The sequence below is a fragment of the Sceloporus occidentalis genome, unplaced genomic scaffold, assembly GCF_023333645.1.
Source record: "Sceloporus occidentalis isolate IW3139 unplaced genomic scaffold, rSceOcc1.0.p SCAF_3, whole genome shotgun sequence".
Lineage (NCBI taxonomy): Eukaryota > Metazoa > Chordata > Lepidosauria > Squamata > Phrynosomatidae > Sceloporus > Sceloporus occidentalis.
The window spans coordinates 139,416,027-139,431,754 of record NW_028316983.1 but is presented as its reverse complement, the minus strand read 5'-3'; the positions used below and the strand labels follow the sequence as shown (position 1 = coordinate 139,431,754).

The window sequence follows — 15,728 nt, the reverse complement described above, 5'->3', positions numbered from 1 at the left end:
TCGCTCCTGCAGCATACGCTGTATAAACACCACTCTGCAAAGCTGCCCACCGCGTGATCTGGCAGACGGTGTGACACCAACCTGGGGGCAGCATCAGAGTGTGCGTCGTCTAAATGCCACACTCTGACGCCACTCCCAAGCTGGTGCAAAGGGGTGTGGTGTGTTTCACCCCTAACATAGATATCAGTAACATTCACTAGTCCTAACCACATCAGAAGCACTACCTCTTTCTATAGTAACCTATATTGTCTATAACATCAGCCTAAATGGCTCTGGTGTCAGTCTCTTTCATGAAACAGAACTCCCCTATTTCTCTATTTCCAGTGAAACACTTGTACCTTAGAAAATCTGTTCCTGACTGAGATTGAGTACCCTTTAGTAATGGTATGGAATATGCTGAAAAAGTAAAAAGTAGAGGCCAGGAGTCAGAAGCCATTTAGGATTCAAACCAAACTTGGTAGAGCAGTGTATTTCAATTGGTTTCGGGAATGAAAACAGTACTATATATGTCAGCGATGTATCATTCCATTTTAAAACAGTGCCTCTTAATAATTCTCTGTTCTGATGTTTATTATGTCTATTTTTTTTCTTCCAGTTCAACTGAAGAACAGTTTCATTGGCAAACACAAGGTAAAGAATAATATTTATTTCAAAGGGTCATAGTCTTCATGTGTTTGCTCAGACTGTGCTTCTGTCTTGGGGATATTGCATTTTCTGAGCAACCAGAGTACACGCATTTCAGACCTGGAAAAATGATATGCTGCCTCCAGATAATATAATCCCACAGATAGTACAGTCTTACTCACACAGAATGGATGGATGGCTGCACAAGTGTCTCATTTACTAACCAGGTATACTCTGTGGTATAATTTATCAGTCAGAAGTCCTTGTGAACTGGCAGTGTGTTCCCTTCCTGCAGTTCAAAATGTGTCTCCCCTCTCCAGAATTTCAGTTGCTCAAAATTCTTTGAGTAATAAATTAACCCTGATGAGAAGTTACCACTTGCACACTCCCCTCTGAGCCCTAATGCTCAGATTATAATAAATCAAAGCACTAAATAATTTCTTACAAGTAAATGGGTGAAATATAGACCAATGTCAAAGCAATCTTGTATATAAAAAAGAAAAGCAATTTAATCATGAAGGTATTGACATCCTACCAGACAATAGAACTGACAAAATCTTAAGCTATGTGAGAAATCAATATGAATTTTTATCAGTCTTTCCCTTTTTTAACCACCTAAGCAATGTTGTTTATACTTGCTAGTACACAACTGCTGTTGATGGTACTCCAAAATGGTCACATTTCTGGTGATGCAAAAGTAACTGTTTAGCCATTTTCTAGACCATTTCTTTAACTGGTCTAAATATAAATCAGAATTAGTTAACTGCAGCAGGTTCAGGAATGGAGTAGTTTTCTGCCCCCAGAGATTGGCAGGCTCATTGACAAAAATGATTTCCCCTTAAATCCAAAAGTGGCCAGCTGTCTATTTTCTTTGTTTAAAAACCTGATGTTTTTAATGTATGTATGTATGTATGTATGTATGTAAAGTCCAGGGTACAGGAGATCCTTTAAGTTACTTTAAAGCTGATTTGCCACCCTTCAAGGTTTCCAGAAGAGACAATTCACTTGTCCTGTCTGGAGAAAAGTTTGGTTAATATGCCAATAGACTCAGGATTGGTTAGAAGGCATCTGAAACTTCTTTTTACCCCAAGAGTTGTTTCATCTTCTGGTGAAAGTAGATTAAGAATTATCTTTCCACCCAAATTGATATATTAACTAAATTGATATATTATCCTGTTTCTATTGTTTTGATATATTAGCCTGTTTCTATTGTAGGCATCTGTCCTCATGGCAAAATCAAAGTACAAAATGACAGGTAACCTTTAAAATGGTTATAGTGTTCAACAGGTAGCATATTTCCAGTGAGCAGCACATCTCCTTTCCATGCTACTCAGCCACATTGTTTAAACATAGGCCAAACTCAGCAGAAGCAAGACTCTTTACTTCTTGCCTTCTTGATACAGTCTTTGGCAATGCCAAAATGAAAAAGGCTCCAGAAGATTTTCAAGCCCGCAGAAAGAAGTTTCTAGTGTACATAAGTAGCTACAGGAAGGAGTGAAGATCACAAATTCCAGGGGAAGAAGTGAGATCCAGTCAGTATCCTGGAGATAGCATTGTTTTACAAATCCATTTACAAATCCACTTGTAGTAGCTGTTCATAACTACATTTTTAATTATAGGATGATTTTTGTGGTTTTGAACTTGCACACATTTTCTTTCTCAGCTTCAATAGGGTAGAAACACTAGCTTTCATTGGCAAACAGCACCTCTTTTATTGCCCTATGAGGTTCTATATGTGAATAGAATATAATGCTGAAATGCAATTTGAAAATGATTATTATTTAGCTATTATGTCTTGCAAAATAAAATACTGAAGTAAACAGAAGAACAAAATGCATCTGACATGTAACATACTTGGATGTAATGGTGCATGTCCAAACACTGAAATAAAAAAGGTTTACAATCATTTATGCCAGCACTGGATTGTATACAACAAATAAGAGCACCATCCGAGTGAGGAGCCTATGTTTGCATTTCTTTTGGTGCAGTATGTGTTCCTGCAGCCACCACAGTTGTAACCAAAATTCCCCAGCAATTCTGTTGGTTGCCTGTATTGCAGGAGGGAACCAGAGTACACACACACACACACACACACACACACCAGAGTTCTGCAAATTGGGTTGAGTCTTCTTCCAGAAGGGAAGGGAAAAGAACAGGTGGGAAGAAAGGGCCACATTTTTGCATTAGTGCTTATTTCAGTAGCTTTGTAACTTATTTTTGGCAGTGGTAAGTACAGGTAACGGCAGCTGCAAAAACTGTAGAGTGTGGAGCTGAGTACAACATTTTACCCACCACACAAACTGGTTAGCTTAACTTCTTTTTTTTAAAGGTCCTACTTTGATTTCTTATGCATATCGTGTAGGTTATTTTAAATGTTTTAAATAATATGTCATTACAGATGGTCAGAAGGATATAGAAGATGAACTCACAACTGGTCTTGAACTTGTGGACTCTTGTATTAGATCACTACAAGAGTCAGGAATACTTGATCCACAGGACTATTCAACTAGTGAAAGTAAGTTTCTTTTTAAAAAAAAGTATTTCTTTGTGTCCTGTCTTTAACTAAAACCAAATCTATTCAAAAACTTTATGCCTTCAAGATGAAAAGATACTGTTCCATTATGACGTTCCTATTTCATTTTTCATCTCTGAAAGCTGCTGGTATTCACAGAGCAATTGGTTGTGCATGTATATATGTGGATAACAATCTTCAAAGTGCTTGGGAGCCCATTTCTCAATAGAAAAAAACAGCATGGGGTTGTATTTTATGTGTAGGTGGCCTTCGGCGGAATGTGACAAAATGGGAGTATTTATAGATAACAACATTTAATGTTTAGGAATTAGCACCAGTTAGTTTTTACTAAAATGTTTGGTGGTTTTTTTCATCTTAACACACTGTTAAGGTTCCTGTAAATGGTGTTCAGCACAAACAACCAGTGGCCATGACAGAGCTTGCCCCTTGTGAAATTACCAGTGTAAAGCTCATAGCAGTGATTCCTCCATAGTCATATTCTTATCTAAAATCAGTTGTTACCACTTGTCACTTCTACTGCTTTTATATTGCCATATCTGATTAGCAATATGGGACTGTGGGCGGGGCATGGGTAATCCTCTGGAGAACTCCATGAATGCAGGCAAAGCAAACAAACACACACGCCAAAAGTGCAGTGCAAAGCTCACCAAGAGCAACCTTTATTGTGGAATAAACCAAGTCCCCCTTTATAACTTAGCCAAAGTCCAATAACCAGGCTAGTCTTCGTTTTCTCCTCGATGTACAAAACTTCCCTTAACTTCAGTTTGCTCCCCGTGTAGGTTCAGACTTTGGGCTCCGTTCCAGGCTGCTGGAAGACTTTCTCCACCAACTCCCGCTCTGCCTTCTCCCGGTCCTCAGCTGGGGCCCGTACTCCCACCAGTCTCCTCTCTTGTCCCACCAGCGACCTTCCAACTTGCCTTTTCCGTGTCTAGGCTGACACCCCCCACTCGGCCCGATACCTTTCTTCTAGGTCTCCTTCCCACCGAGGGTCTGGCAACTTGACGGCCACATGGGAACCCACCCTCGGTCTCCCGTGGCTACTGTGCAGGGAAATAGTACACCCTTGTCAAACTGAGGACACCACCACCTTCTTTTCTTCCATGAGTCTCTCCCCTCGTCCGCACCATGTGCGACCTCTCCTTCCTTTGGGTCTCCTTTCCCCCCTTATATGGACCTCCGCGTCCTCCCATTCCACCTGAGGTGCATCCTGCCCCTCCCTGGTGCCCACCTGGTGCTCTTCTCCTAAATCTGCCTTCCTCTCTCCCTCCGGGTCTCTCTGCCCCTCCACCTCCACTCCGTCAGCCCTCACAACCCCTACTCTCCTACAGGGACAACTCATTCTCATAATGGCAAATTTCTATTTTGCCAAAGGTTCATAAAAAAGAGTTATGATAAGCTGCTACCAGTCCTGGTACACCACCTGGCATACACACATCTGCCCAGCTGCTCGGAGAATTTCTAAACCCTTAAACTGAGCACCTCTCCCCTCAGACTATCTCTGTAATAAACTAAAATGAAATGGAATTTAGATTATAAGCCATCCCCTTGAAAAGTTATGAAAGATCCTAAAAGCATAGAATAATTAGGCAGCACTCAGTGTTGTCCATGGGGATAGTACTAGTACCAAATTATTTTGTGAAACAGTGAAGCAAAATGTCTAGATATAAGAAGACACTTAAGAGGAGTAGGGAGGAAGGTCAAAGGAAAGAAGGGTACCAAATCACAAAGATAGAATTCCAAATAAGAAGCAATGGATTTGATCTATCTTGGCTATTTCTACATTACTATTATTATCATAGTGACCTATGAACCAACATCAAACTTCTCATGTAGGTCATTGGAGACATGCTGCACACCTTTCAACTTCTTCTTATGTCCACCACCTGTTTTAGTTGTTCAGCCAGAAGATGAGCATGCTAATATTTAACTTGTGAAGATGAAGATGAAAAGCAGATAACAAAAAAGATGACTTTTTACTTTGAGATTAACAGAAGGCATGATGGACATGACTGGAATATTTGTACCGAATGTAGGCTGCTATTTCAATATCTGTATGGAATGTTGACACGAGAGCCTTCTTAGATTCTGGACCGGTCTTGTTATATTCTGGACAGCATGTTGAGTTTCAGAGCATGTGGAGAGCTGTTGAAAAACTGATAGTCAGAGCATCTTTGAAGTCAGAATGAGAGGTTTACAGTAGAAAAAAAAGGGAGGGTCAAGACTCATATATTTATGGGGATCTGACACTATAAAAGCCACTCCCTAGTTGCTTTCTCCAGTGGTAGATGAACTCCATTTTTGCTAATAGTGATCTAGACACTCAATCAAAAATTATTTAGAGATTAGCTCCACCTCCTTAATGTGTCTGAACATATATGTCAAAAGTATAGCTGCTTCTAGCTAGCTGGAGTATTGTGAAAAAGAACATAACTTTTGGATGTATTCCAATGGGGTTAAGATTTTCCTATTGATAAATTTATGAAGCACGGACACAGTAGGAGGGCACTGTTGGTTTGTATATAATACAGAGATTTGCCATACCATGTAATGATTTTCTGGAGATCCATGGTTCTTTTACACCAAACTGAATCTTTCTTTTTGCAGGGTGCTAATTCTGTGGTTGGGAACATCATGATAATCTCCAACCACATAGAAAAATGATTAAAAGAGCCTCCCACATTAGAAATAAAATTAAGAGTAAAGAGTTCCATTGCTGCAACTTCACAGAATCTTTAACGTAATGAAGACAGAAATGCATAATATAAACCCAGTAGGAATTATCTGGGATTATTATGATAAGAATGTACAGAATGCTGTTTCTACGTTAACATATAGCTCTTTCCTGGCACACCATTACATTCTGTGTGACTACTGTCTAGTGATGGAGGAGATACTGCAGAGTATATGACTTTATATTCTTCCTAAAGGACAGAGAACACTTTTTCCTTTTTCTTTTCTTTTTTTTTTTTTTTGCCCTTTTTTATTTAAATTATAATTCATAGATTTGACAAATACAACACGACAATAATTGCACTTGTACAGTTATATCAATTTAACATGTAATCCGTCTCTATAGCAGCTTCAATTTACAGAGAACACTTTTTAATATGCAAAAATGACTTCCTCTTGTTAGAAGACAAAAATTAAAGAGTTTAGGAGGTTTTCTTTCCTATTTTTGTTTCCCTTTTTGCTTTCAATTTTTTCTCCCTTCCCCTTCCCCTTTCTTTTTCTCCTTCTCTTTAGTTGAAAGCATTTTTTCAGGTAGACACCAAGGAGCCACTCATTTGACCCCAGTATCCAGACATATTTCCTTCAGGACAGAGCAGCACAGAGAAACAGCCAACTCTGTACCCAATTCTTATTGCATTCCCTATCCCTTATGGGAACTAGACAAAGGTCCCAGTGAAAGCAGGGTCCAAGTAGGCCTGCTCCTTCAAGTGCAACACCCCTCCTTCATGAAGCAAAGTGGGTTTTCATAGTTTTAAAGGGCCTGTGAAAACCAAAGTCTGTGTGAAGAGGTTAATCTGAAAAGGATGGAGGCTTCTAAAACAGAATAGACACAAACAATTCCTTTCAAAATAGAATTAACTTGAAGGGTTCAACAAGTTTGCATGGGCTCGGGCAACTGGAGGTCAGAACAGAGCTGTCTCCTCTTCTCCAGCAGATCTCTTTGTGCTGTGCAAACAGTAGGGTGCTTGGCCAACTTTTTGCCCTTCCTTTTGAGGCCTGTTTATTTCAACAGAATCCAAGATGGGCATGAATAGAATATTCTGAGTCTTGGCTGCAGTGATGATTCATTGCTAAGATTCTGGCCACCTCTGAAGAGAAGTAAAAGGAAACATTGCATATGTACATTGCCAACAGCATGTAAACTAGTCTGTCAGTCCTTATATATTCTGATGTTCTTATTGCCAAATCTCAGTTGCCTTCCTTGTATATGTTTACTCAACAGCAAGTTCCTCCAAGTTCAGTGGGGCTTATTCTCCAGTAAATATTGCAGATATTAAATTCCGTATTTCAGCATCCCTGTTCTACCTTGCAAGTATTGTTCTAAGTATTTTTACAAAGAAGGAAACCTTGTTTTAAATCCCATTTGAATTATGTGCAGAAGAAATGGAAAAAGCTGCTCTGAGGACTTTTGCAGGTTGTGCAGTTTTTAACAAACAATTAAGTGTGTGTGTGTGTGTGTGTGTGTGTGTGTGTGTATTCAAAAGCATAAAGTGGTGACAGCTCCACCTTCTAAATTAATCCTCTCTCTAAAAAATAAAAATAGTTAGCAAACTGTTTATCCTGGAATGGAGGAACTTCTTTTTTGCTGTGACAGCATTCCTTCTAAGTTTAGGAATAAATTTCAGATAGATAAAAGTGGGATACAGCCATACCTCAACTAACAAATCCTTTGACAAAGAAGCTCCTTTTTATAAAGTATGTTTTCTGTTCACAGAGACCTCCTTTTTTTCCTCCTCTTCTCTGTCTAGCTGGAAGTTTTTTTTTAAAACAACAATGGATTTGGGAGAGTGGCAAAGAAGTAGAGAAACACAAGCGAAACAGGCCACCCCTTTGCACCACCTTCCAGGCAGTATGGGAGTGTGGCATTTACGCAGCACAAGCTACCAAGCCGCCTGGAAGCCACCCAGCCATTTACATGGGGAGAGGGGCTTCCAGGCGCTCCAGCAACATGCCATTTATATGCCACATGCTGCCAAGGCACCTTAAAGCTGGCTTCCAGATGTGGCGGGATAGAAAACTGGCTTTTTGCCACTCCTTGTAAGGCCAGAAAAAAGGTGGATTGAGGCCGTGGCATGTGATTGCCATGGCCCTAATCCGACTTTGGTAGGGGTGGCTTGAAGCTGCCCCTTTTAGAGGCTCTGTTTCACCCCGACAATTTCAGTTGCTGGGTTGCAGCAACATGTCTGCGGAAAACAGTGCAATAATGCTTGAGCTGGGAAAAAATGGTATACACCTCAGCCAATCCTACTCTATCTGTGTGTGCATGCCTATAACAGGGAAAGAAACAGCAGATGTCTGTAGAATCTCCTAGGACGTTATCACACGGAGAGCCATGTTCGTCCATCCCAAAAATGGCTAAAGCAAGCCCATTTGCTAATGGTTATCACACACAAGAGCACAACAAGGAGTTAAAGGGACATTAGTTAGCGTCAGATGTGAATTTGGGTATCAAAAGGAGACAAACAAATCCCCATTGCTCTCTTAGAAATACCTTTTCTGCACATGTTCAAAACTGTCAGTTCCACAAGTGCAGACACACACACACTCTGGGGAGGTGAAGGGAAACCAGTGGTGATCCTCTTTGCCCCAAAAGCCCCAGAAGCTGTGTGAGAGGGAGGTAGAATGAGGATCCCCTTGGCAAACTCATTAAAACCACAAAGACAGACAGACACACACACACAGAAGAGAGAGAGAGAAAGGGGGCCTGCGTGATTCCACATAGGACTGATCCTCCCCCATGACCTTCTTTTCCAGGGCGTGTCCTCCATTTCTCCCTCCTGGCCAGGAGGACTTCCCTCTGCCTTGTCCCAGCAGCTGTGCCCTTAATTAGAGGAGGAAGAGCAGCCAGGGAGCCTAAAGAGGGGAGTGTGTGTGTGTATCCCTTTAAGGGATGAGAGCAGTCCCCTTCTTTGGCACAGCAGGGCACCCTGGGAAACGAAGTCATCTGAGGCTTGCTTTCCACACAGCTGGCATGACACGAAGGGAGTCAATTTGCAAGGAAATGGACATGTAAATCTGGTAGTTTTGCAAATTTACTTATTTCCTGATTGACCTCACATTCACCCTGGATTCTCTTCTGATTGCCTGCAGCGTCATGTGAAAAGCATCTGTGAATTTGTCCCTAAGCCCTGGATGACCCTGCATTGGCCCCACTTTGAACTTCCAATTTTGCCCTGTGTGATAATGTCCATACTGAACATGCATGAATCACGAAACAGAAGGAAAAACTCCCCCTAGCATTTTTTTTAAAGCATAGAGCTTTATGTTTGGCCACCAAACTTGAAATCATAGCAGAAGCAGAAGGTGACAGAAGAAAGGGGGGAAATCTCTGTATGCATTTTGGAAAAAACTTTCAAGTGGTGTGCAGAAGGCTCAAAATGTTCTTATTTACTTATGCAAGGCTTTCTCAATATGATTGTTTCATTTCACATGAGCGTACTCTTAGTTTTGAATAAAAACTTTTGAGAAAATGTTGAACTACTCTTCTTTTTTCATGGTACAGGGACCTATTCCTATGTTGTTTCTACCTCTGCTGCAAAATTTTGTATTGAATAAGCTATGCCCAGACAAACACTTACTTTGTTAACTGAGGTGTAGTTGTTTCTCCACTCTCTTCCCATGAGGAAACCCATTCTGTTTATTGGACATTTATCAGCAGACCCCTTAGTCAAAGCCTGCATTGTCATGCACATTTCCTTATTGTCCACTTCCAGCTCTGTTGGGGCCCTGCTTTTCCCATTTATTTGCATCAGAAGTGCCAAGAGAGTGCACCTCATGCAAACAGATGGACACTTTCTCTAAGCTAATACTCTTTATAGTTCATGGAAAACTGTAATGTCAGATGTAGCTCACCAGAGAGAATAAGGCAGCATTTATTTTTGTGTGTGTGCTGATGGGGGGGATTATTGAACCCTGGCTGCACAACTTGTGATGGACCAGGATAAGTGCAAACCATCCAGCTGGCCATCCAGACCCTTTAAAAACCTTTTATTTTTGCTACAGGAAAAAACATAAGGAAAACCATAGTTCGTAGCTAGTGAGCTTCATTCACGATAGATGACACATTGTTTTTGTCTACTTTAAGGGCATCCGATATAGTAGAGGATCTAGTACCAAAAGGTTTGAATTTGGAGATAATTTAAATCCATTGTATAGAAAGTTTATTTTCACATCACATTTGCCATATCTTCACATGTTGTGGTAATACAGTTTCCTATTGTTTTTCTTCTGGTTCAGTCTTGTGATATGAATATTTAATAGTTTGATAGCTGTCTTTGAGGCCAGCATCGCTACTGTACAATGTGTACAGTACTTGCAAAATGTTTTACAAGCATGAGCGCCTAACATATTGAGAGCTTCCCTTTGCCAACCAAAAGAGGATTGAGAAGAAGGGCCACTACCTTCTATACTCTCTTCTTCCCAGGAAGCTCTGCACCCACTGGCACCCTGCAAATAGTGGAAATGTCCAGCCACTGATGAAATAGTTAGGTAACTGAAGGTGGAACTTCTTTGCTACAGGCATTAGAAGCAAAAGTCTTCCCTCTGCATATAAGCATTCCCCAGCTAGGACACTGGACAGCCTTCCTTTGGCAGCCTTATTTCTCTTGGTTTGAGTTGTACATGTGGTTCTGGTTTAATTATGTTTTGTAATGGGATAATAATTTTGTGTGTGTGGATATTTTATATTTGCCACAAGGTTTGGGATCCTTGGAAGTGCTCCGTTAAGGATTGAGGGTTAAGACATTCTGAGCAGAACCAGGTCAGGGGCCTATCACTACTGTGTTGCTCTGAGGTGGCAGTAGAAAAAAAAACCAAAAATGGCTTTTTATCCATATGTATCTCATTTATTGCCATCCAATGTGGGGTGTTTTTTTTATAGTTAGGCTGGGATCAGGGTTTCTTCTGCTGGCAGGTAAGTCATTCAGTGTCTGGATCCATGTTCTATGCTGCACCAAGGCTCTAAGAAGTGCTATAACCATGTCAACTGCAGCATTGTTTCCTGTGTTTTAATAAGAACCTGTCACTTAAGGAGCGCTCATCATCCTCAGTAAGACAGCACTCTTTGTTGGTCTTTGTCTTCACAATAACTCATGAAACAGAAGTTATGTGGTCTGTACTGGCCACACAGAAAGTGCATGACAGAGATGGTGAAAGCTGAACTGAGATTTCCCAGAACCAAGTTGCTTCTTTCCCTCTACTGATTGGATTGACTTGTATTGCCCATGATTTTTCCATCCATTGCAACACTGATTTAACTTGTCATCTTTAACTTTTTGTCCCTTGAAAAAATATTTACCTTCTATTCTATTAAATTTGACATTTCATTTGGTCTTCTTTTACCTTTTTAGTTCTTTATTTTCACAGTTGTCAGAAATGGGTCAAGCTGTTCTGACATGTAGTGGTTTCAACCCAACACAGTACATTACTAACTCTTGAATTGTAATTACCTTTTCAGTGACTGGGTGAATATAATGGCTGTTCAAATGTGGGAAGATGCTCTACAGGGAAAGAAATTGGCACAGTATTATTAATTGTTAGTGTGTGTATGTGTGTTATTAAAATGCATAAAATGTAACTTACAATGTAATACTGGTTTTTTGAATAATTCAGGGTTAGATATATTAATCATTAAATAAAATCTAGAATCTCAAATATCAGTTGATGACACCTTTACTAGACTAACCAGAAGGCAAAAAACAAACAAAACAACAACAACATTATGCTAGCTTTCAAAGCTCACTTGCTTCATCAGATCGAGATGGAAAAGGAAATAATGCCCAGGACTGAAGGTCATGTTGTAGCAGTCACAGGTCTGCATCTTGGTTATTTATGATGTTTCAGAAGGTATTTCTGCAGATAGGCAGAAATTCAGGTCCCCCCTCACACACACCCCAGTGAGAGACAGAGAATAGCAGGGGCAAAGGCAGTAAAAGAAATCAATAAATTTCAGTTCTTCATTGCAGCCATAAAATCTTTACTACTTTCACTATTCTTGGATACTGTTTCTAGGACTGGTCACGTGTTAGAAATTTCTTCCATCCATATTCTTTCTTTGGCCTTCATGTATCCAACAAGTCAAATTAGCATTTGTTGTTTAAGGCACAGTACAGACTGCCCCAAAGGGGCAGGTCTATAGCACCCTTTTAGCTCCGGGTTGGGGGCAGGGCAGCCTCACCGGCAGCCTTGAGGCCCCAATCCGTAGTTTTTCCAGGCCACGTAGGAGTGACAAAATGCCACTTCTCTGTGGCACAGAAAAGGGGTGTCCTTGGGGCTTCATGCCCCTGGACACCCCAGGAGCTGCAGCCATGGTAGAAAGGGGCCGCTCAGCCCCTTTGTCCCTGGCATCATTCCCCTCTGTTTTGGAGCTCCTTCCCATGCTGCGCCCAGGCTGCAGTAAGCGGCCTGGGGCTGCGCAGAGACGTCACACATGTGCCATGCCGTTTGGATGCAGCGCGTGCGTGACATCATCATGGCGGCCCAGTGTGGCAAAGTGCCAGTCTGGACCTCGCCTAAGAGAATTTTTTTGTGCTTTGCATTTCATCCACTTGGTCCTGCTACTACTTTCCCTTTTATGGAACAAGCTATCATGCTAAAACTCTTGCAGTAAAACTTCCAGTCAAACATCCATGGGTAGATAATATTTTAAAATATATATAAATTCCAAAAAGCAAATCTTGATTTTGCTATCTTATATGAGGGACCCCATTTCACTATGCCATTATATTTAATGGAATTTGAGCATCTACGGATTTTGGTGATCACAGGGGGTCCTGGACACAAATCCCAACAGATACCAAGGGCCCACTGTATGACATATATATATATATATGTGCTTGCAAGAACACATTTATTGAATGCAAGCTTTTCAGTTTTTCATGCTTGTACTGTGTTATGCATTTTTTGTGAGGAAAGGTCAACATGTTTAGACCCAGGTTGGGGAAAAAGTTAACAGTGACATGACAAAGATTTGTACAGTTATGCATCATGTTTAAAAAGTGGATAAGGAGAATTTTATCTTTTTCTTTCATTATTCTAGCACCTGGAATGATCCAACAAAGCTAAAAGGTAGAACTTCCAGCTACCAGTCATGATGGTGATACATTATCTCTATAGAGATAAAGATCTAACATACTGTAGAAATAATCCAGTTTCAGATCGCTTTAACTGCCCCGGTTCAGTGCTACGGAATCCTGGGGATTGTAGCTTATTGTGGCACAAGAGATCACTGACAGAGAAGGATAAATGTCTCACAAAGCTACAGTTTCTAGAATTCCTTAGCATCGAGCCAGGCCAGTTAAAGCGGTCTCATATTGGTTTATTTCTGTGGTGTGTTTTTGACCAAAGCTTCTCCTAGGTAGCTGTGGGAGGATTAGATTAGATGAACCCCCATATAAGCAGGATGCTTGTGTTCTTCACAGGCATTCATATGTATGGCAGTAACTTTTACAAAGTTGATCTGAGGAAACTCATGAACAGGATGCAAGGCTGACATAACAATTGTATGGAGGTGCCCTGGCAAAAACCTGTTACTGGCAACAAGATCTGGAGTCCATCTTTTTCAAACTATGCTTTAAATGAAGCACTGAAGCCATCATATGGGATTAAGTGGTCTTCTAAAGCTATATTTACTGTAACAGATGTTTGGCTCATTTAAATCTGCATACATACAATACAAGACCTTATTAAGCTAGTTTGACTAGTCTCTGTGTCAGTAACCTGCTTTCTGCAATTCCCTGGTGAATTTGCTGTAAAAGCCATTTTTATCGTAGAGTCCCTAACAAAGCAGATGCTTGGTTCCAAAAAGCTTTTTGTTACTGATTTTTATTATGTTTTTCTTCTACTTGTTGCTTCCTCTGAAAGAATTTAAAAGGGTACACAATAAAAGGGCCTACATCTGCATTGTTAGATGTGTAAAAAGGCAGTTCAGTACCATGTTCTCCTTTTCCCCCAAAAAAATAACTACCTGTCAGATGGTTGAAAGGACAGAGTATGATTAAATCTGGCATCTTTTGAGCTAGCAGTCTCTTAATCAGTGTGTGTTATTTCCCTCTTTTAATCTAGCAAAGGTTTCAGGATAACTTTGCGCTGCTGATCTTGACAGACTGTTCCATGTGGATTGCCTAACCCATATAATGTGCTAATTAAAGACACATGGAATGTGTCTGCTACATTGGTTTGCTTTCATGCAGTAGATCTTGTCTTATGTTTAGTTTTTTTAATCTTGGCTACTGCACATACAAAAGAGAATATTGCAGTCCACAGACATCATCATTCTGAGGAGGGAAGTTTGAACTTCCTCTCCTGGAAGTCTCCAGTAGTGACCATTAATCTTTTAAACATACTAAATCTGTTCTTCCCACACTGTTTCGACGTTTTGAAAAATATATCTTTTTTTTTCAAAACAAAGCAGACTTCTCCTCAATGATGTCAATGCAGACTTTTGAAGGTGACAGACAAATGGTTCCCATATCTACAGACAGTGCCCACTCCTGCTTTATAGTGATGGCAGGAAACTTGGAGAAGATCAAAGAATTTGGTCCAGTTTGGATGATATGACAAACAAGGGAAGAGTGGGGACACTGGCTTCTTGTTGCACTTGAGCTGCGGTTAACAGGAGCAGCTGAACAAAATGTAGAGCTTTGTTCCATGATTTGTTTACTGTGTCATTCTCGGATTTATTTCTTTGACGACAAATCAAATTAACCTGAAACATAGCATGTATTCTTTCTCGGGTGTGCTCAGTCAGAAAGAAGTTACAAAATCTTCAGTATTCAGATAACACAGATGAAGCTCAGTGGTTCATTTGTCTGCTCTCATTCCAGGTGGGAGTGTTATGCATCAGTATGCTGCCCATAATCAATAAGTCAGAGTTCCCCTAGGATCCGTTGTTTATCGTGTTCACCGAATTAACCCACTGTCTTATTATTATAGTTTTATACAATTGACACATAGTATATACCATATATACCCGACTATAAGTAGACATCATGTATAAGTCAAGGGCAGGTTTGGGGACCAAAATTGTGGATTTTGATGTGACCCATGAAGAAGGGTAAAACCTGGGGGCATGCAACAAAGGATCTAAAAGATGAAGCAAAGGAAAACAATGCCAAAGAACTTACAAAATTCAAGCATACATAACTGTTTGTGCTCTCACACTAAAGGCTGGATGAGAGAATAGAGGGGGTTCAGTGCTTCCAAGACAGATTATACACTTTCCTATAACCAGGGGATCATTCCTTTTTAAAGAAGAGTTGAAGTGCAGCATTTACATTAACCAGTGGATAAGTTGCCTCATTTTTTGGGGGCTCAATTTTTTGATTAAAATTTGTAGACTTTATACACAAGCATATACAGTATGTACCTGACTACAAAATCACCAAAGGTTTCTTCTGCATTGCTCTCTGATAGCACAGTGAATATTGACATTTATTGTAGTGTCAAGTTGTTGCTTGGTTAGCTTTTTATTCTGAGAAACTGTAGTGATAAATCTTTACACAAAAGAACGGTGTTGAATTTAAAAGCCTTTAAAAAAAAAATCCTAGAGGTTTGTGCTATGACAATTCCATCACTTTTTTAAAAGGGTTGTATGCTTATTGCTGGCTGTTAGAATGTTGTTTGTAAAATCTCATGTTGTTCTGTGGTATTTAGCACAAAGCCTTATGAAAATTTTCACTTTTCCAGAGGAAAGAAAAGTAAAGATAATACAGACTACCAGAATAAACAGCATTCAAGTCAGCTAACATTGCTATGGTAATAGTATGCTAAAATAAATATTAATTTCCCAAAACTAAAACTAGAAAATAGAAATGTCAGTTTGACTGACTGACTGAATGTCTCT

The 15,728-nt window shown here is 40.1% G+C and overlaps 1 protein-coding gene across 9 annotated transcripts in view; it reads left to right on the top strand.

The window, feature by feature from the left end:
* CTNND2 (catenin delta 2) overlaps positions 1 to 15,728 on the top strand; it is a 662,387-nt gene that overhangs the window by 312,440 nt on the left and 334,219 nt on the right. For all 9 annotated transcript variants that reach the window (XM_089516458.1, XM_089516456.1, XM_089516452.1 and 6 more), the window contains 2 exons: positions 596 to 630; positions 3,023 to 3,139. In XM_089516458.1, coding sequence (XP_089372584.1) covers positions 596 to 630; positions 3,023 to 3,139 — 152 coding nt within the window. The remainder of the gene's footprint in view (positions 1 to 595; positions 631 to 3,022; positions 3,140 to 15,728) is intronic.